The 21,947-nt window shown below is 47.2% G+C and overlaps 1 protein-coding gene across 1 annotated transcript in view; it reads right to left on the bottom strand.

Annotated features, from left to right (window-relative positions):
• Positions 1-1,227: 1,227 nt before the first annotated feature.
• The window catches only part of LOC141103877 (membrane-spanning 4-domains subfamily A member 4A-like), a 33,165-nt gene continuing 12,445 nt past the window's right edge, over positions 1,228-21,947 (bottom strand). Inside the window, exons 3-7 of the mRNA XM_073593936.1 lie at positions 21,049-21,177; positions 20,010-20,066; positions 14,042-14,200; positions 9,365-9,484; positions 1,228-4,159 (exon numbers count right to left, since the gene is read on the bottom strand). Of these exons, the coding sequence (XP_073450037.1) occupies positions 4,058-4,159; positions 9,365-9,484; positions 14,042-14,200; positions 20,010-20,066; positions 21,049-21,177 (567 nt within the window). The 3' untranslated portion in view covers positions 1,228-4,057. The remainder of the gene's footprint in view (positions 4,160-9,364; positions 9,485-14,041; positions 14,201-20,009; positions 20,067-21,048; positions 21,178-21,947) is intronic.

Here is a 21,947-nt window from a genome sequence, read left to right as displayed (position 1 = left end):
GGGCTCCTAAATGGTAAGAGAGGCCTTCCTCTACACTCCGGGCTCCACCCCCATTCTCATCCAGAAGTTACCCAGAACCACCCAGAGAAGGCAGCAACATGCTAGAAAAAAGGAAAACTGCGTTTGCATAGTTATTTGTCCACCACAAGGGTGAAGAATCAATACCGCTGTCGTGCAAAGCATGAATAGAAGCCATGAAATGAATCGGGTTAGTACCAATTTTTTCAGGGAAAGGGATAGGAGGGAGGAAAAGGGGGAGGAGACAAGAAAACATAAGAGGGTGGACCATAGGATTGAAAACAGGAACATCAATGTTTTCCCTAAAGCAGAACATTACCCATAACAACTTGATAAAAAAGAATGTTCTTTATCAATGAAAATGTATCCCATATTAATAATTATGCTACCAACATTAGTTTGTTCTGCAAATTGCCTCCAGCATTGCTTCTGTTTCATCTCGCTGGAGGCAGCCATTTTGCTGCTTAGAGCAGTGGTCTCCAAACTGCTGCTCGGGGGCCGGATGCGGCTGCTTGGTTGCTTTTATCCGGCCCTTGGGGCATTATTCCCTCCACTGTCAGCAACAGTGGGGCATGGTTCCTGCCACTGACACCGACATTGGGGCACTATTCCTCCCACCGACACCCATGATGGCCACTATTCCTCCCATTGATATAAGTGATGGCGCACTACTCCTTCCACTGATACCAATGATGAGGCACTATTCCTCCCATTGACACCAACAATGGGGCACTATTCCTCCAATTGATACCAACCATGGTACACTATTTCTCTCACCGACACCAATGATGGGGCACTATTTCTTCTCCCACTGACACCAATGATGGGGCACTATTTCTCCTCCCATTGACACCAATGATGGGGCACTATTCCTTCCACTGACACCAATGATGGGGCACTATTCCTCCCACTGATACCAATGATGGGGCAATATTACTCCCCCTAATATCAATCATGGGGCATTGTTTCCTCCCTCTGACGCCAGGACATTTTTTACTCTCACTGACCACAGTCTGGCCCCCCTAAAGCTGGAAGGACAGTAAACTGGCCCTTTGTTTAGAAAGTTTTGGAGACCCCTGCCTTAGGTTAACAAGCAGCTTCAGCCATATGAACAATCCACTCCTTTACACGGCCAGAGTACCGGTGTGAATGAGTCCTGAGGCCTTGACAGATGGCTGATATCATAACAAATACAAAGGCTGACACTAGTTGAAATAAAAAAAATACATTTAATTGTTTGTTATAAATGAATACATAATGGCGTTAGTGATTAGATTCATAGCTGGAGTTCAGCTTTATATACAATATATGGATTGGCTAGCGGAGGAAGCGTTGCCCAAAGCCCAACTGAACTTCTGGTGTACATCAACATTCCAGGAGAATCAGAAGAGAATGCAGCCGACCAATCAGTAACTCCATTCTAATGCCTGGAGGATCCCTCAGCCTGAGCAGTACAGGGCAGACACAGACAGAGAGTCGGCATAGTTTAGCTTCAATATTCTGGCTGGCATAGCCAAGGTGTGAGTCCATCAGCGGGCTACCGATTGGTTGGCTGTGGTATTTGGTGCGGCTGCAATTGCACACAATAACAGAAGAAAATACAGAATCTGTGGTTGCATGGTGTGTCCTGATGGTGGATAAGACTCCCTAGCTGGTTCTCTCCCATGGTATCTGTGACAGACCCAACAAGGACAGGGGCTTTTGGAGGGGACTGCAGGGTGGCCTCTTGCCTACTGACCATGGGCCCTGGCTTTTAAGGGAAGACTACTCTTTGGGAGGTGTGTGCCTGGGGGACCCTTGGAGTGTACTTGCATCAGATTTGGGTCCATGTCTCCCTGAAACCAGCATTGACTGCTTTAGATTGTGATGCTCAGAGTGGATGTTAATATTATCAACTTAAAGAAACCTGATACTGGGGTCTCCTGATATAGTCTATTAAGGTGTTATGTCTCTCCCATTGTGTACCTCCTAGGTGTGCATTCCCATTGTTAATTGAGCCACCTATTGTTTCTGTCTGTCTGATCATCTCTTGAAGAGGTGATTAATATTGTGACCACTTTAGCTTGTTGTCAAACCATTGCGGGATGTTATGTGTTAATGCTTAAAATAATGTGTACTGTACTTTGTCTCCAGCGTGGTGTGCCTGGTGATGAATGGTCTAGGTGGGCACGGAGTCACCTAGGTGGCTAGTTGTTTATTTAGCTTAATGTGTATGTTGGCTGTTCCTTACCTATGCTAATTATATTCCTGGTTACAGTATGTATTGTTAGGGTAATGTGATCAGTTTCTACCTGATCTTCTGTGCTATATATTCTATGTGAATTTTCAATAAAGAGGGTCCCAGCTTGCATCTAAGCTAGTGTTGCCTAGTCTTGGGTGCTCAGCTATAATACCCGGTTCCTGGGTCCCAACTGGAGGAAGCTATATCTTGACAGAAGCACCCAAGTTGGGTGCTGGACGGTTCCGTCACGGTGTCCTCTCCTAGAGATTCTATGGTAATGGAACACCTCACACAGGTTCGGAAGCTTTCATAATAAAACACTTCCATTATTCGGAGCCCATTTTCAGCAGCTCAGAAAAGTGTGAAATGGTTTCCCGGCTTTACCAAAGCACTCCGGATTTAGACCTCCTGCGCAATAGTTGTTTGTAAAACGCTCCTGAGAGGAGCAAATCAGCATTAAAAACTCACCCGGCATGCAGGGAGTTTAGAGGCAGATAGAAAATGCTTGGTGTCCCTAGAAGCAGCTGCAAAAATGTTCCTTGTGCATGAGGCCTAAGGTGGAGGAAGGACAGTGCGATCGCCCATCTGTGCATCAACAAGCAACCCTCCTAAAGTCCAACTCTGGCCAAAACGTTTCCCACAGGAAAGGGTCAGGACTTCTCTCGGGTGTGTTTGAGCTCCTGTCCAGAAAACACTTCTGGGAGATATTGAAGTGTATGGAAAGGTCGTTTTTGGATAGGGAGGGGTTGGACCCTTTGCCAAGTGTTTCATTGCTGTCTGTGTCCCCACTGGGAAGATTCACCCCTTTATTTCTCCTAGTGACCAGGGCTTTTTTTTTTGCGGGACTGTGAACGAACGCAGTTCCTGGCATCTCCAGCACTGACTGCATGTAATGGTAAGGGGTGCTGGTGTGTGCTGCAGATTCTATTGATGCTGGCTGCTGGGGATCTATTTTAGGGGGGGTCTATTGTTGCTGGGGGTGGGTCTTATATTTCTGTTGGTAGTTATTGCTAGGAGAGATCTACTGTTGAGGGAGGGGTCTATTGTTGCTGACTGCTGGAGAGTCTATTGATGCTGGCTGTGGGGAGATCTGTTGTTGCTGCTGGGGGGGGGGGATTGTTTCGGGTGGTCCATTGCTGTTGGGGGGGATCTAATGTTGCTGGAGGGAGAGCTCTATTGTTACAGGGGATCTATTTTACTGCTTTTCTTGTTATCATTAACAAATTCCATACAAATTACTTATGGCCACAAAATGGTTCTGTATTCTCTAAAAGGGCAGTAATGGGAGGTAGGTAGGGGGTGGAACCAAGGAATGGAGATCGGAGGTGGGTAGGGGGCAGAGAAAAGGGGTGACTCAGAAAGGGGGAGTTCCTGCACCTATTCTCTGAGAAAAGCTTGCTGGTGACCATTGTCATCAAGACAGAAAGTGATGTGAAAATCCCAAAAATGATGAGTTGTCACTAGAGAAGGAGGTAAGGGAAAGTCCTCCAATTGGGACACATGTTCCTGGGACTCAGAAATAGGAATTACGTCATTATTAAAGTATTTCTGTAATTTCCTGTCATGTCTTAAAGACAGAAAGTAAAGAGAAGTCTTCTCAGTGGGATACAGGTAGAAAAAAATACCCTAATAGGGGTTTTGACCCTTCTCTACATTATATGAAACAAGAAGGCATTGCTTGTGTGCAAAGTAAATGTCTTGTCATTTGAAATGCTGTCTGTGTCCTCGCTTCTCTTTGGTAAACAAATTTCCACATTTCCTTCTCCATTTTGCTTCATCATTAAGCTGATAGTCCTGAGATTACAGTTTAACCCCTTCTTATATCCCAGAAATGTCACCAGAGGGTGCTGGTACTGAGGACAAGGCCTTGGTGTCCATTGGATCGGTAGGAGGCTGTAGGGTTTGGTAGACAACTACAGTCTGAAAAACAAAAGGCATTCATAGTAAATGGCTTTAAATAAACATGTATAAAATAATCCAATAATAGTATAAAACATCAGCAAATGCGTTTATCTGTGAACACGATGCTGAAGGAGGTCCTTACTTACACTGTATGACCCAAAGTTCACCTGACCAGCACCTCTACATGAACTTGCTGGACATCCCATTCCAAAACCAGAAGCCCCATTCACACCTCGGCATCAGCGTTTTCAGGTGATTTTGTAACTTTTTTTGTGCATTTGTACATGCATTTTTCAGGCTTGAGTGTTTTTGTTTCAGCCAATGAAAAGCTGGAGGGGGAGGGGCAAGAGACAACACAAAAAAACACGCATTTTCAGAGGCTCCTACTGAACTCTATGGGGGCCAAAAACGTGTGACATTAGGAAGCTTATCTATCTTATCCGGCATCGGGGTTTACCCAACCTGACAAAGGTGAATGGGCACCACTGAATATAATGGGAATCTAGATGTTGATTGTTGAATTGCTTCAGGAATGCCCCTCATATCGCTCAGGTGTGACTACAGCCTTCATATGGAGCCCCCCCATCCTCCTCTGTGGGTATAACAGTCTCCGCTCTCCTGGGAAGACTTTTCACAAGATATTGAAATGAGTAAAGTCAGGTACGGATGTTGGATGAGAAGATCTTGCTCAGCGTTGGCATTTCATTTTATCCCAAAGGTGATCAGTAGGGATGAGGTCAGGGTTCAGAGTTTGTTAGACATCCCATTCCAAAACTAAGGCCATTAATATGGATTTGCCCCCTTTATTACTATACCGTCTTCCACTCTTCTGGGAAGACTTTCCACAAGATGTTGGGGGGTGTCTGTGGAAATTTGTGCCCATTTGTGAGGTGGTTTACTGATGTTGGATGAGAAGGCCTTGCTCACCATCGGCCTTCCAATTCATTCCAAAAGGTGATCAGTAGGGATGAGGTCAGAGCACTGTGCAGGATACTGGAGCTCCTCCACACCAAACTGGTCACACCATGTCTTTATGGAGTTGCCTCCTTTGTGGTTATACCATCCTCCACTCTCAAGTCTCTTGAGTTCCTCCACTCTTCTAGGAGGACTTTCCACAAGACTGAGGAGTGTTTATGAGAACTTGTGCTAATGTTTAGAAATCAGGGGTTTAGTAGGGTTCAGGTCTGGACCCCCAAGTTCCTCCACGCCAAACTGGTCAGCCCATGTCTTTATGGAGCTGGTTTTGTACACAGGGGGGCACACTCATGCTGGAACAGAAAAGGGTCTTTACCAAACTGTTAGCACAAGGTTGAAAGAGAACAATTGTCTACAATATCTTTGTATGAAGGAGGATTACCAGCACCCTTCACTGGAGACACCTGAGCTCCATAATCTGAAGGGGGTTCACGTACACTGGGTCATATTATCTGTTTGGAGTTGGATTTCAATTAATAGAAGTGTTCTTTAATCATGAGCCACCAAGGGCAGGACTGATGTTGGATGAAAAGACCTGGCTCACCCTCGGTGTTCCAATTTAACCTTAACGTAATCAGCAGGGATGAGGTCAGGGCTCTCTGCAGGACACTGGAGTTCCTCCACACCAAACATGTCACACCATGTCTTTATGGAGTTGCCCCTTGGTGGTTATACCATCCTCCACTCTCAAGTCTTTTGAGTTCCTCCACTCTTCCAGGAAAACTTTCCACAAGACTGAGGAGTCTGTCTATGGGAATTTGTGCTCATGTTTAGAAATGAGGGGTTCAGTAGGGTTCAGGTCTGGACACTCGAGTTCATCTACACCAAAGTGGTCATCCCATGTCTTTGTGGAGCCGGCTTTGTACACGGGGGGGGGGGGGGGGGGCACAGTCGTTCTGGAACAGAAAAGAGTCTTCCCCAAGCTTTTACCACAAGGTTGGAAGAGCACAATTGTCTACAATGTGTTTGCATGATGGAGGATTACTAGCACCCTTCACTGGAGACACCTGAACGCCATCATCTGAAGGGGGTTCAGGTACACTGAGCCATATTATCTGTTTGGAGTTGGATGACCCTATTTCAATTAATAGTAGAGTTCTTTTATCATGAGCCAACAAGAGCAGGACTGATGTTGGATGGGAGGACCTGGCTCACCATCAGTGTTCCAATTCATCTCAAAGGTGATCAGTTAGGGATGAGGTCAAGGCTCTGTACAGGACACTGGAGTTCCTCCACACCAAACTGGTCACACCATGTCTTTATGGAGCTTGTGGGCCAGGCCTACCTTCGCCCTGCATGTCGAGCATCCTTGGTGATGTGCGTGCTCAATGCCCAGGACCAGGCAGGGCCGCGTTCATGTGCAAGCGACACAATGGTGGTATACTGACTTAGAGACAAGCTGTACACTGTGTGCAGTAGTCTCTGACCCTTCCAGAAGATGAGCGTTTCCTGATATCTCCATAACACACACACACAGGGTCACCAGGGAAAGTTGTATGTAGACCAAGAGGACCGGAGAGGGGAAATAGGATCGGTCTGAGTGCGCTCATCGGTTTGTTTCCTGTTCTGCGTCACTACCTCTCCACCCGAGTGTTCTAGTGACTACAGGATATTTGCCTTACAGGTCAACAGAGCAGCTCTGAGTAGTTCTATCACCATGTACTATAACCTCTCCTATCCTTGCATTGCAACCTGCTCTGACCCTCAGGACTGGGAGGTGTAGGCACGGCCAGATTCCATCTGCTGATTGATAGATCAGCTACAAGGCCATTCCCTGTCCAGTCTGTCAATCAAACACACTATTTGTGTTCAGGCCGTTCCCTGAACAGAAGGTTAATTTCCTAGCATCAGGCTCCAGTGTCCGCTCCTTTGGTTCTGGATTTTTGTTTCTTTGCTTACTGACTTGTATTCACTGTGATTGGTTACTGCCTGCCCTGACCTGACCTTTGGCCTGTCCTGGTTTTTTGAATCTGACTTCGTACCAAGCTCTGGTTCCAACTCCTGATCAGCTGCCGACTGCACAAATGTTCCTGGGGGCCACAGCCTGGTACCCCCAGTAAAGTCCAACATTCCCGGCGAAGGTCTGATGGGTGTACTTAGATTCCGGACCTCTGCTCATTTAGGGGCTCACACCCTCTGCACTGCATATGTAGCACCGGGGAACCACTATTACTGTCCATGGCAATCTCCTTACCCGGCTACAGTAAGGATGGGGCTGGTTCCATCATGGTAAGTGTTCCGCGATGAGGAAGGACATATGGAAGGTGATCAGTAAGAATTGTCCATTTCATGGCTGTCAGGAGATTTCATTCCCCCTCCTGCAGCGGCTGAATCAGATCCAATCAGAGGGTGAGCCAATAGGAACATCAGAGAGGACTGCCGTGTGGGCACCAACTATCCTGGAAGATGTAGTCTTTAAGCACTTGACCTCCGAAAGATCTACCCCCCCTCCCCCCTTCCTGACCAGGCCATTTTTTGCCATCCGGCATTGCGTTTCTTTAACTGACAATTGCGCTTTCATGCAACGCTGTACCCAAATAAAATTGATGTCCTTTTCCCCCCCACAAACAAAGCTTTTCTTTTGGTGGTGTTTGATCACTTCTGTGTTTTTTTACTTTTTGAGCTACAATCAAAAAAAGACAATTTTGAAAAAAAAAAAAAATATTCTTTACTTTCTGCTATAAAACACATGCAATAAATTAAAAAAAAAAAAAAAAAAAAATAAATCAAAATTTAGGCCAATAATGTATTCTGCTATATATTTTTGGTAAAAAAAAAAAATCCCAATAAGCGTATATTTATTGGTTTGCGCATATTTTTGCAGATATTTCTATTTATTTATTGTTATTTTTTCACTAGTAATGCGACGGACATTCTGACACTTTTGACACTTTGTGGGAACCAGTGACCAGTGCTAAAAAATATGGACTTTCACTGCACTATTGACACTGGCTGAGAAAGAGAGAAAAAGAGAGAAAAAGAGAAAAAGAGAAAAAAAAAGAGAAAAAGAGAAAAAAAAAGAGAAAAAGAGAAAAAAAAAGAGAAAAAAAAGAGAAAAAAAAAGAGAAAAAAAAGAGAAAAAGAGAAAAAAAAAGAGAAAAAAAAAGAGAGAAAAAGAGAGAAAAAAAAAAGAGAAAAAGAGAGAAAAAAAAAGAGAGAAAAAGAGAGAATAAGAAAAAAGAGAAAGAGAAAGAGAAAGAGAAAAAGAAAAAGAGAGAAAGAGAAAGAGAGAAAAAGAGAAAGAGAAAGAGAGAAAAAGAGAAAGAGAGAAAAAGAGAGAGAGAGAAAAAGAGAAAAAGAGAAAGAGAAAAAGAGAAAGAGAGAAAGAGAGAAAGAGAGAAAGAGAAAGAGAGAAAGAGAGAAAGAGACAGAGACAGAGAAAGAGAAAAAGAGAAAAAGAGAAAGAGAAAGAGACCGCATTTTCAGACTAAGAGAGACTAAGCCCCTGGGACCTGACTTTGATTGCCAAGCCACTGGAACCAGACTATTTGCCTGCCAGCAATAGTGAGGTGAACTACACATGCTAAACTCTCGCCACACACAGTTAACACCCTAGAGACTGCTTTTACTCACCTGCTCTTCTACATTCACTGCCAACACTCTTAAAAGGGACAGTTCCTGTGCACCACCTAAAGAAGGGCCCCACCAAAAGCCAGCCAACGTTAACTATTAAGCACCAGGTACTTGCCATCAACATCAAGGGGCACCCCATACACTAGGAACGCATACTCTCCCGTGTTGCTAAAGTTATATGTATAGTTTGCACACATGGACCCTATTATTCCTGTGAGTTAGTCGGTGCTGTTCTAAATATTCTAGTTGCAGCTGTTATAGTTCAATCTAACTTTGCTATAGTTTTTTTGCCAGTTAGCGGGCCACTCACCGTTCATCCATTTTAGTGCCCTTAATTCTGTGTAATTATCAGTTTTTGCCACAATACGTTTAATTAATTTATCACCCAGCTGCTTGTGGCCTTATTCCTGTGTATTATTTCTAAAGTGGGTGCTTACTAACTCTATTGTCCCACAGGTGTAAACGGCTTTTAGTCTGTGACTAGGTGAGTCAGTGGGGACTGAGCAGGTAAGAAAGTCGTGGCAGAACAGAGAACCCACCATCACCAGTGGATCCTGTGGGGGTAAGTGCTAAATCAAATACACAGGAAGTAGCAAGAACGTATTCATTCCAAAACTACAAACAATAGGACCTGGATGTGGCTGAGATCAGATGCTGGACCAACAGCCCACTTACCACTTCCTGGAAGGATGATCTACAAAGTGTTTTGCATGCGAACACAGCGGAGGATATGGTGATAGTGAACATCAGCACAACAAAGAAAAACTGCGTGGATAAAATCCCGGTCATGAAATCCTAAAATAGGAAAAACAGAGGAGAACCTCCCATTAGTGACCATGGAAGAGTGCAAAGATTCAGAACCACCATTACCTATCACTTCAGTGAGCCCCCCTTAAAGTGGGTCAAGGTCCCCTCCCCACCCTGCATCTAACATATAGACTTGTCATACAGTGCCTTGAAAAAGTATTCATACCCCTTGAAATTTTCCACATTTTGTCATGTTACAACCAAAAACGTAAATGTCTTATATTGGAATTTTATGTGATAGACCAACACAAAGTGGCTCATAATTGTGAAGTGGAAGGAAAATGATAAATGGTTTTCAATTTTTTTTTACAAATAAATATGTGAAAAGTGTGTGTGTGTGTGTGTGTGTGGTGGTGGTGGGGGGGCATTTGTATTCAGCCCCCTTTACTCTGATACCCCTAACTAAAATCTAGTGGAACCAATTGCCTTCAGAAGTCACCTAATTAGTAAATAGAGTCCAGTGGCGTCACTAGGGTTGGTGTCACCTGGTGCGGTAAAAAACTGTGTCACCCCCCCTCTAGCATTAAGCCAGGCTAGTGCATCGATGTGGCTCTCCCCCCTTAACCTGCCACAGTGGATGGAACTGGGATGTGAGGGATTGGGGGATGGATGGAGCCAGGATGGGATCGGAGGGGAATGGAAGGAGCCGGGATGGCATCAGAGGGGATGGATGGAGCTGGGTTGGGATCGGAGGGGATGGATGGAGCCAGGTTGGGATCGGAGGGGATGGATGGAGCCGAGATGGGATCGGAGGGGATGGATGGAGCCGGGATGGAATCAGAGGGGATGGATGGAGCCGGGATGGGATCAGAGGGGATGGATGGAGCCGGGATGGGATCGGAGGGGATGGATGTCGCCGGGATGGGATCGGAGGGGGTGGATGGAGCCGGGATGGGATCGGAGGGGTGGATGGAGCCGGAATGGGATCGGAGGGGTGGATGGAGCCAGGATAGGATCGGAGGGGATGGATGGAGCCGGGATGGGATCAGAGGGGATGGATGGAGCCGGGATGGGATCGGAGGGGATGGATGGAGCCGGGATGGGATCAGAGGGGATGGATGGAGCCGGGATGGGATCGGAGGGGATGGATGTCGCCGGGATGGGATCGGAGGGGGTGGATGGAGCCGGGATGGGATCGGAGGGGTGGATGGAGCCGGAATGGGATCGGAGGGGTGGATGGAGCCAGGATAGGATCGGAGGGGATGGATGGAGCCGGGATGGGATCAGAGGAGGTGGATGGAGCAGGGATGGGATTAGAGGATATGTACTAGGGGGTGCTTTGAGAAGGAGAAGGAATTGTGCTGGGGGGTCAAACTTCAAATCTGCCCCCTCCTACTTCTAGCACGAGTTCTAACCCAAATCAAAGCCCCCTAGCACATATCCTCTAAACCCCACCCCCTCCTTCCCTAAAATCACTCCTAGCAGCATAGATGTTACTTGTCAATGCAGCACCTCCCAATCGCCATGTTCTCCTCCCCTGCAATATTCCTGTTACTTACAGTACCTTAGCCCCAGGCAGATGTTGTAGAGCAGTGTCCCTCCTCCTCCTGGTCTGTGTACTTGTAAGGAGGAGGAGGAGGCGGCTATAGACCAGTCTGCAGTGAGTGCAGCCAGCGGGGAGAGATGACTGTAGAGTGCGGGGCGGTGGGATCCCGGGCACCTTATCTCTCTGCCTCACTCCCTCCTCCCCCACTCTAACTGCACATTGCAAGCAGCTGAAGAGATTCCAGAAGGGAAGGAGGGAGCCGCGGTACTGGTACTTGTCTGAGCCTGGTGTCACCCTCTGGAGGGTGTCACCCGGGTGCGGACCGCACCCCCCGCACCCCCCTAGCAACGCCTCTGATAGATTCCACCTGTGTGTAATGTAATCTCAGTATAAATACAGCTGTTCTGTGAACCCTCAGAGATTTGTTAGAGAACCTTAGTAAAACAAACAGCATCATGAAGGCCAAGGAACACACCAGACAGGTCAGGGATAAAGTTGTGGAGAAGTATAAAGCAGGGTTAGGTTATAAAAAAATCTCCCAAGCTTTGAACATCTCACGGAGCTCTGTTCAATCCATCATCGGAAAATGGAAAGAGTATGGCACAACTGCAAACCTACCAAGACATGACCGTCCACCTAAACTGACCGGCCGGGCAAGGAGAACATTCATCAGATAAGAGCCAAGAGGTCCATGGTAACTCTGGAGGAGCTGCAGAGATCCACAGCTCAGGTGGGAGAATCTGTCCACAGGACAACTACTATGCAGCATACACACGGTCGGACTCTGACCGGACCTGTCCGACGGACCAAATCTGGCGGACAATCCGATCGTGTGTGGGCTTCACCGGACCTTCAGCGGACTTTTCCAGTCGCAAATCTGACGGACTTTAGATTTGGAACAGGCTTCAAATCTTTACGTTGTAACTCCGCCGGACCCAGAAATCCGCTCGTCTGTATGCTAGTCCGACAGACAAAAACCGACGCTAGGGCAGATATTGGCTACCGGCTATCAACTTCCTCATTTTAGTCCGGTGTACGTCATCACGTACGAATCCGTCTGACTTTGGTGTGATCGTGTGTAGGCAAGTCCGTTCGTTAAAAAGTCCATCGGAAGTCCGTCAAAAGTCCATCAAGAGTCCGCTGGAAGGTCTGACCGTGTGTACGCGGCATTAGTCGTGTTCTCCACAAATCTGTCCTTTATGGAAGAGTGACAAGAAGAAGGACATTGGTGAAAGAAAGTCATAAGAAGTCCTGTTTGTAGTTTGTGAGAAGCCATGTGGAGGACACAGCAAATATGTGGAAGAAGGTGCTCTGGTCACATGAGACCAAAATTCAACTTTTTGTCCTAAAATCAAAACACAATGTGTGGTGGAAAACTAACACTTAAGCCCCATACACACTATCAGATTTTCTGCTGAGTTTTTCCTTCAGATTTACCAAAACCATGTAGTGCAAGGGCCTGCCTGATTGCACACACATTGAAACTCCTAAGGTTGGACCTCATATTATATGGTTTAAATCTGAAGGAAAAACTCAGCAGAAAATCTGATAGTGTGTATGGGGCTTAATACACGAGTGATTGCATAGCTCCCAACTGTCCCTGATTTGGAGGGACTGTCCCTGATTTGGAGCAATGTCCCTCTGTCCCTCTTTCCCCCTTATTTTGGTCTGATCTGTATAGTTGTATATAAAATGCACTTTTTATCTTTCAAAAAGTGTCTCCCAGTGCTAAACATTTCATCCAAATTCTAAATTTCTACATTTGTAAATTTTAAAAGCCAATATAAAGGAATAGTAGTGTTAAAAAAAAATCCTACCCTCCCACATGAGCATAAGCCCTCTCACCTCCCAAATCGCCCCCCCCCCCCCACCACATATCTGATCCCCACACCTCCCTACTAGCACAAGTCCTCTCCTCTCTCAAAATGCCCCTCTAGCACATAGTGGACCCCCCCCCACACCCCTACTAGCACAGGTGGAGAGGGGGTCCATACTGAGGGACGGGGGGGTCTATACTTAGTGGAGAGGGGGTCTGTACTGAGGGACGGGGGTCTATACTTAATGGAGGGGGGACTGTACTGGGGGGGTCTATACTTAGTGGAGAAGGGGCTCTCTACTGAGGGAGGGGGTCTGTACTTAGTGGAGAGGGGGGGTCTGGACTGAGGAGGGGGGTCTGTACTGAGGGACGGGGCCTATACTTAGTGGAGAGGGGGGTCGAGACTGAAGGAGGGGGTCTGGAATGAGGGATGTGGGGTCTATACTTAGTGGAGAGTGGGGTCAGGACTGAGGAAGGGGGTCTGTACTGAGGGACGGGGGGTCTATACTTAGTGGAGGGGGGACTGTACTGGGGGGGTCTATACTTAGTGGAGAGGGGGCTCTGTACTGAGGGACGGGGGTCTATACTTAGTGGAGAGGGGGGGTTTGGACTGAGGAGGGGGGTCTGTACTGAGGGACGGGGTCTATACTTAGTGGAGGGGGGACTGTACTGGGGGGGTCTATACTTAGTGGAGAGGGGGCTCTGTACTGAGGGAGGGGGTCTGTACTTAGTGGAGAGGGGGGTCCGTACTTAGTGGAGAGGGGGGTCTGGACTGAGGGACGGGGCCTATACTAAGTGGACGGGGGGGGGGGGTCTGGACTGAGAGAGGGGGTCTGTACTGAGGGATGTGGGGTCTATACTTAGTGGAGGGGGGTCTGTACTGAGGGACGGGGGGTCTATAACTAGTGGAGGGGGGTCTGTACTGAGGGATGCAGGGGTCTATACTTAGTGGAGAGGGGGAGGTCTGGACCGAGGGAGGGGGTGTACTTTAATACCATGTCCCCCCTCCCCCCCAGTGATCTGGGAGTCAGAGATCCCCTTTAATATAATGTCACCCCCCCCAGTGATCCTGGAGTCAGAGATCCCCTTTAATACAATGTCATCCCCCCAAGTGATCCTGGAATAAGAGATCCCCTTCAATACAATGTCCCCCCTCCCCCAGTGATCCTGGAGTCATAGATCCCCTTTATTATGATGTCACCCCCCCACCCCCCCCCCCAGTATAGAAGGTTTCAGAGCTTACGCCGGGGACAAAGCGGCCTTCACATGTCTTCTTCTGTTCGTTGTAAAGACAGAACGTGCGGTATTCTGAATAATAAGGAATAAAATTGAAGGAAAACAGTATAACGGAGGTACCGGCAAGGATTGCAGTGATCGTGTTCATCACCAGACTGGACTTCACCTGTAAAGAGATCACAGAAAATCCATCACTGGCTCATAGACAACAATTCAAATTCCAAATGCTCCGCCTACGCCCCTCCCCAGAGAGGAGATTTCCTTCCACTTCCTGTTCTGTCACACATGTGTCACCTGGACAGGAAGTGACTCTGTCCTGACCAAGGTTCTAGACATTCCTCACTATACATTGGAAAATTGAATACTTACCTTTCCGTAATTTTCCTTTCCTGGTGGCTATCTATGGCAGCATACGCATGGTTGGTTGATTCACCCCTGGCCAACCCACAGGACCATTATAACTCTATAAAAGAGAGCGACACCATCCCGTTCCCCCCCCATCCCCCCCCCCCCCCGCGCCCTCATTCTCGTAACTAGACTCAATTCAGCCACAAGAATCAGAACAAGCGAGGGGAATATGCTGCCATGGATAGGCACCAGGAAAGGAAATTTATGGAAAGGTAAGTATTACATTTTCCATTTTCCTGGTGCCTTCATGGCAGCATATGCATGCTAAATAACTCGCTACCAGGAAGGGAATGCTGAAGAAAACAGAATTTTTTCATTAACTATTACGAAACAGAAAATTGTAAGGTCTTCCTCCCAAAATCCCAGGAGGTGAGACTAGCTGGATCTAGGCTGTAGTGAGCCATAAACGTTTAGAATGAGGACCAGTTAGCTGCTTTGCAGATTATCTCAGGGGAGACCTTTGCCAAGGCTGCCCATGAAGATAAAATCCCTCCATCCCTCGTTGAGCGCGCATTCACTAGCCCGGCAAGCCCTGTGTATAATCCGCACAATCCATCCCGCTATTGTGCGCTTCGATGCTGCTTGCCCTTTCCTTGCACCAATAAGAACTACAAATAATCTTTCATCTTTACGGAGGTGTAGAGTAGCAGAGATGTAGGATTTTAAGGCTCTTGCTACATCCAATTCGTGCAGTTTTGATGAATTCTGTTTTTTTTTTTTTTCCGGGAATGCTGGCAGGACCCACTCCTGATTGGAGTGATATGTGGAAGGGACCTTAGGTACGAATTGATGGAAAGGCTGAAGGACTACCCTGTCTGGACAGAAAATGATATAGGGATCTCGAGAGCCTAGGGCTTGAATTTCTAAGACTGCGCCCTGATGTAACAGCTACCAGGAATGTCGCCTTCAGTGTGATGTCTTCCAAAGAACAGGCGCAAAGGGAGGTGCTGCGATAATATTTAGCACTATCGGTAAGTCCCATTTGGTCTATAGACTTCTTGGTGGTTTTAGCCTTATTACCGCCCTAAGAAAGCATTCTACCAGAGGATTTAGGGCCCATCTAGTATCCGTGAGAGCTGAGAGGGCCGAGACGTACACCTTCAGGGTATTAAGGCCTAAATCTAGGCCGGACTGGAGAAATTGCAGCACATTCTGAACCTCTGGTCTTAGTGGGTCAAACTGCTCTCTTCACGGAATTTCTAATTTGAGAAATTTCTGTTAAATCCTGTAATAGGTATTGCTTGTGGAGGCCTTCCTTGCCTTAAGCAGAGTTTTGATAACTTGGCTGGAACACCCTACTTCTTCCAATCTCCTCCTCTCAACTTTCAGACCCTTAAATTCAGAGTCTCTGGATGCGGATGCACAAAGTCTCCCTGAGACAGAAGGACCTGAAGATGTGGTAGAGGGAGGGGTTCGCAGAGGGACAGATGTAGGGTGAACCATGGCCTCCGCAGCCAATAAGGGATTACTGCCAACACGATCAGTCTCTCCTTGCTGAGTCGTTGGAGAAAACATAGGATCATAGGGACTGGAGGGAAGGCATAGGCCAAAGGGAAATTCCATGACTGAGCTAGCGCATCCCCCCCCGCTGACATCCGGCAGACATATCTTGAGAAAAGGAGAGGCGTCTTGGTGTTCAGAGGCGAGGCAAAAAGGTCTATTTGGGGGTGACCCCATTGTTGACAAATCCAAATCGAACACTGTCTGATTCAGAGACCACTCGTTGTTGTCGGCCAGATTCCTGGACAACAGATCCACTTGGTGATTCTGAAAGGCTGGGATGTAGGCCGCTCTGAGGTTCAGCAGGCTCCCCTCTGCCCATGACAGAATTGGCTCCACTTCCTACATCAGGGATCTGCTGCGTGTGCCGCCCTGGTTTTGCACATAGCCACAGCCTGTCATGGTTATGCAATAGAGTTTTCTGTCAGCTTACCTGTCTCCATGTGTTCATCTCTAAAGACCAGCTGCCTCTCACCTGACTGGTTTTATAACCTCTCCTCTAAGCATGGCCCCACCCCAGGACCTATCAGGGAACCCTATATTAACCTGTGCACTGCAAGCCAGCAGTGCTGATCAACCATTGTGTGTTAGCTTTCGTGTGTACTTGCTGTGTTTCCTACGTCTGATTCCAGTTACCGACTTTGGCCTGTCTGCCCGTGACCCTGACCTTTGGCGTGTCCCCGACCATCCCTGTTTGCCTGTGACCCTGAACCTTGGCATGAACTCTGTTGTCCTTGTCTGCTTGTGGCCCCGACCTTGGCTTGTCCCTTACTTTCCTTGTTGTTCCAGCCTGCTGCCTCCTTCCTCTTCTCCTGTAGTCTACCGTGAGCGTGAGCTGTGAGACCCTGGGGCCGCGACCTGGAGCCAGACTGCAGCGCAGTCCATCCTCACCACTGGAGGCTCTGGTGAACACCTGCTGGCTCTTAGACTCCGCGCCCTGGGGAATCTATGCTCTAGCTCCCAGTGGGATCTGTGTCAGTGATCCAGTAGACCTGTTTCCTGAACCTCCCAGGGTTCAATCCGCAGCAGTCAGTCCTAGGGTCCACTACCTAGCGGTGCACTTCTGACTCCTACAGAGTGCATCTGTCACCTAGCCTCAAGGTGACCTGACACCGCCGCTCTGTTGTCCATATGTATCAGGAGCAATTTTCCTCAGAGAGGAGGCCGGAAAAGATATGACCATTCAGGCTGCTCTCAGCTCCAGCACATTGGATACTACGTTGCTGGTGTTGAACCGCCATCTTCCCTGGACCATGTTGGATCCGCAACAAGCGCCCCAGCCTAACTTACTCGCGTTGGACGTAAGAATGGTCCAGGAGATGGGACCAAGATGGCAGTGATTGCGGAGGCTTTGGTGCCTTGTCCACCACCAGAGACTGTTCTTCATCCTCAGAGTCACCACTACTTGCTGGGACAGCGACTTCCTTCTCCACTGGGCTAAAAATCCCTGCTGAAAAGTTTAGAGGTGCCAGCAGGCCCATTTGATCATCGGAATACATGAGGCAAACTTCCCAGAAGGCTGAGGCATCTTGATGCCGACATAGATTGGCTTGACAAGGCCTGCTTCACATTCTCTCTGATGACCGAGCATTTTGCCGGTGGAATGGAAATGGACTGGTTCTGGGTGTTGAACAGAGCGCCCAGGTATATCATCTCTTGCGTAGGAGTGAGCGGGCTTTTGGATTGATTATCCAACCGAACTTGGCCAGGACATCCACTACCTCCTGCAAGTGTGCCAATAACATTACTCTGCACTGAGATAATATCAAGATGTTGTCCAGATGCAGGACTCTGATCCCCCATCCTCTGAGTGGTGCTAGAATTGCCACAAGGACTTTTGTAAAAGTTCTTGGTGCTGTAGATATACCGAATGGGAGACACTGGAACTGAAGATGGCTGTCCTCTACTTTGAATCTTAGGTAAGCCTGAAAATGGCGGTGAATGGGTACATGTAAGTATCCGTCCTGGAGGTCCATGGAGACCACCCAGTCTCCCGGCTGGACTGCCAATATGACCGCATTTAGTGACTCCATCTTGAAATGTTCTAGGAGAATGAATCTGTTCAATCTCTTCAGATCCAGCACTGGCCTCCATCCTCCCGTTTTTTTGCGCAGAAAAACTGGAGAATAAAAGCCTGAGTTCCATTCGGACTCTGGAACTGGTACTACCGCTTTCTGGAGAATTAATGTTTGCACATACTGTCGTAAAATTCCTGCTTTCTCCATTGACCTGGGAATCCTGGTGGGGAGGAAGGATGTCTGAGGAGGTTGTCGTTTGAACTTCCAAAATTGACCCAGCTGGATGGTGGAGACTGCCCACCGATCTGTACAATTCTCCACCCACACCTGAGCGAATGATTTTAAAAGAGCACCCACTGGGCTGGCGTGGGTGGGCAGGAAGTCAAAAGGACTTTGGGTTCTCCTGGAAAAGGTTGAATGGTACCGGTCTCTTGTTGCCTTCTTCCATTCTTCAAGAACAACGTCCTTGATCTCACTGAGGGAAGTATCTCCGAGACTTTGGCGGAGGCTCAACAGATTCTCCCCACTGTATGGCCTCTTTTACCGCCGTTATAAAGGGGTCAATAATGGCAAAGTCCAGGGATGTAAATTAATCCTCTGCTGCTTGATCCTCTGAAGCTGTAGCTGAGCCCCCCTGGTTGGCAGGTGTGTCCGTCGGTCTATCAATCCCTGAGGACCCGGCTATCTCCTGAGAAAAGGCCAACTCCTTGATCGAGTCTTGGATCATTTACTTCATAGACGCCATTGTCTCCTGTTTCTCTTTCTCCTTGTCTCTAGAGGCTTCCTAGGGAGAAAGAGCAAATAGAGTGTCGGCATAGAAAGAGAAAATGCAGCACACTGGCCCTTTAAAAGGGTATGTAAACAAACCCTTCCTGCTTTGTGTACTCTCCATGCTGGCTCCTCTGGGTAGCAGTATGGCAAGCAAGCAGCAGAGCAGGTGGGAGGCAAGACAGCAACCGTTTTCCCCTGCTCCTCCACCTGTTTAAATAAAGTGAGGGCAAAATCAGCTGTGTGGAACAACCAAGATGGCCGCTCCTGCACGTCCTGCCCCATCTAGGAAGAGCCGCATGTAGTGCCCACGGCTATCACACAGGCTGCAATTACAGAGACAGCACAGAAAACAGAGAAAGGGAGTATGGCAGTAGGATAAGGCAAGACAGAGCCGCTGTAGGGACCAAATGGTGAGTCCCACATACACTGCCACAAAAAGATCCACAGAAACACTCTCGCTCTCTTTTATAGAATTATAATGGTCCTGTGGGTTGGCCGGGGGTGGATCAACCAACCAACCATGCGTATGCTGCCATGAAGGCACCAGGAAAGGACGATGTGTGTTATTAGGAGGATCTCCTTTCACTTCCCCTTTTGTGACACCATGTACATAGACAAGACACTGGGATATCTCCCCTCACTTCCTGTTCTGTGACACCATGTACATAGACAAGACACTGGGATATCTCCCCTCACTTCCTGTTCTGTGACACCATGTACATAGACAAGACACTGGGATATCTCCCCTCACTTCCTGTTCTGTGACACCATGTACATAGACAAGACACTGGGATATCTCCCCTCACTTCCCGTTCTGTGACACCATGTATATAGATAAGAAGCTGGGAGCTCTCCCCTCACTTCCCGTTCTGTGACATCATGTATATAGACAAAACGCTGGGAGATCGCCTCTAACTTCCCATTCTGTGACACCATGTACATAGGCAAGAAGATGGGAGATTTCCCCTTCCCTTTCCATTTTGTGACACCATGTACATAGACAAGACACTGGGAGATCTCCCCTCAATTCCAATTCTGTGACACCCTCACTTCCCGTTCTGTAACACCATGTACATAGACAAGAAGCTGGGAGATCTCCCCTCACTTCCTGTTCTGTGCCACCATGTACATAGAGAAGAAGCTGGGAGATGTCCTGGGCTCCCCTATCTCCGGTGTCTTTGGTGCTCTGGGATCCTTTGTCGTGTATGAAATGGTTATTTGTACCCTGCATGGTAATGTTTACAGATTGCTTTTCATAGGCTTTGTACAAGCTCTTACCTTTCCCACGGTGGGCTTAGCTGCAGCAGCGACTGACACTGACCCGGATGCGATATACTATAAGAGGAAAGAACAAATCAGAAATTCTTCTCCAGCAGATGGACACAAATTACTCATCACAACACATTGGTCCAAGATTGCTCTGATCACATGACCTCTCATTGGTCTAGGATTTCTCTGATCACATGACTTCCCATTGGTCAGGCATTGCTCTGATCACATGACCTCTCATTGGTCAGGCATTGCTCTGATCACGTGACCTCTCATTGGTCAGGGATTGCTCTGATCACATGACTTCTCATTGGTCTGGGATTGCTCTGATCACATGACTTCTCATTGGTCAGGCATTGCTCTGATCATATGACCTCTCATTGGTCAGGCATTGCTCTGATCACGTGACCTCTCATTGGTCAGGCATTGCTCTGATCACATAACCTCTCATTGGTCAGGCATTGCTCTGATGACATGACCTCTCATTGGTCAGGCATTGCTCTGATGACGTGACCTCTCATTGGTCAGGCATTGCTCTGATCACGTGACCTCTCATTACGGACTAAGACTGGATGCCATTAAATTCATGTGTGTGTAAAGGCAGGCGTCCCAATACTTTTGGGATTGCAGTGTATAAAGTATTAATGTTATGGGTTGTACTTATAGGAAAATTGTAAAATGGTAATTAATATCCCTGACTGTTAGAAGACCTCTTGGGGCTCCTGAAGAAGTTTTGCTGCAAAACGCATTGAACTGAACCACTCTCACCATATGGTTTGTGTTCAGTATTGTTATTGTCCCAATGAGGCTCTAGTAGTATGTGAGGTTGGTGTACAGTCTACAATTTCATGTATAAATCTTATATCTTGGAATCGGCTGGCATTCTACTTTTGTATTCATTTAACATTTTAGTATTTGTATCCAATAAAACATGGAAGATTGTTTTTTATCTGTCTAATGTTGTGCGATTATTGAGGCCAGGCACCCGAAGACCCCAACACTCTACATTCATTATTCCTCATCTTCATAATACGAAATATTCACTTACCGCAATCCCAGACCAGAACATCACCCCGCTGTACATCACCAGATCCACATATCTGGAGTGAGCCCTGGAGTTTATAGATATAAAGATCCCGAATATGATAGACATGACTCCTACGAAGATCTGCGTGGCCTGCCGCATGATGGAGAATTAGGGGTTAGTAGGATGTCCTGTCAGATGTAGGAAGACTTTGCACGCTACATTTACCACAAAACAATACAAAAAAAAAAAAAAAAGCTGTGATTGTCACATCGGCACCCAAACTCCCGCTACACAGTGTGCCCGTTGGGCAAAGTAGGCTTGTGCCTATGGGCAGCAGAGAAACACACCAGGCTTTTCCATCTCTGATAATCTGCCAGACTTCCCATTGCCTTCCCAGTACAATGCCGCCATCCCATACCAGCTCATGTATAGCACATCGCAATATTTTATTGTACATTTAACCACTTGCCTACCGGGGCACTTTCACCCCCTTCCTGCCCAGGACAATTTTCAGCTTTCAGCGCTGTCACAATTTTAATGACAATTGCACGGTCGTGCTCCACTGTACCCAAATTCTATTTTTTTTATCATTTTGTTCACACAAATAGAGCTTTTCTTTTGGTGCCATTTAATCACCACTTGGGGTTTTTTGACTTTTTGATAAATACGCAACAAAAAGACTGAAATTTTGAAAAAAAAAAAAAGCGTTTTTCTTAGTTTCTGTTACAACATTCTGCAAATAAATAATTTGTCTTCATAAATTTAGGTCAAACTGTATTCTGCTCCATTGCTTTGGTGAAAATAACCCAAATCGGTGTATATTAATTATTATAGACTTCACAAACTCTGGGATATACAGTGCCTTGAAAAAGTATTCATACCCCTTGAAATTTTCCACATGTTGTCATGTTACAACCAAA

Source organism: Aquarana catesbeiana, linkage group LG07 (assembly GCF_042186555.1).
Source record: "Aquarana catesbeiana isolate 2022-GZ linkage group LG07, ASM4218655v1, whole genome shotgun sequence".
In the NCBI taxonomy this organism is placed as follows: Eukaryota; Metazoa; Chordata; class Amphibia; order Anura; family Ranidae; genus Aquarana; species Aquarana catesbeiana.
Note: the sequence above shows the minus strand (reverse complement) of the source record. Positions and strands in the feature narration are given on the sequence as shown.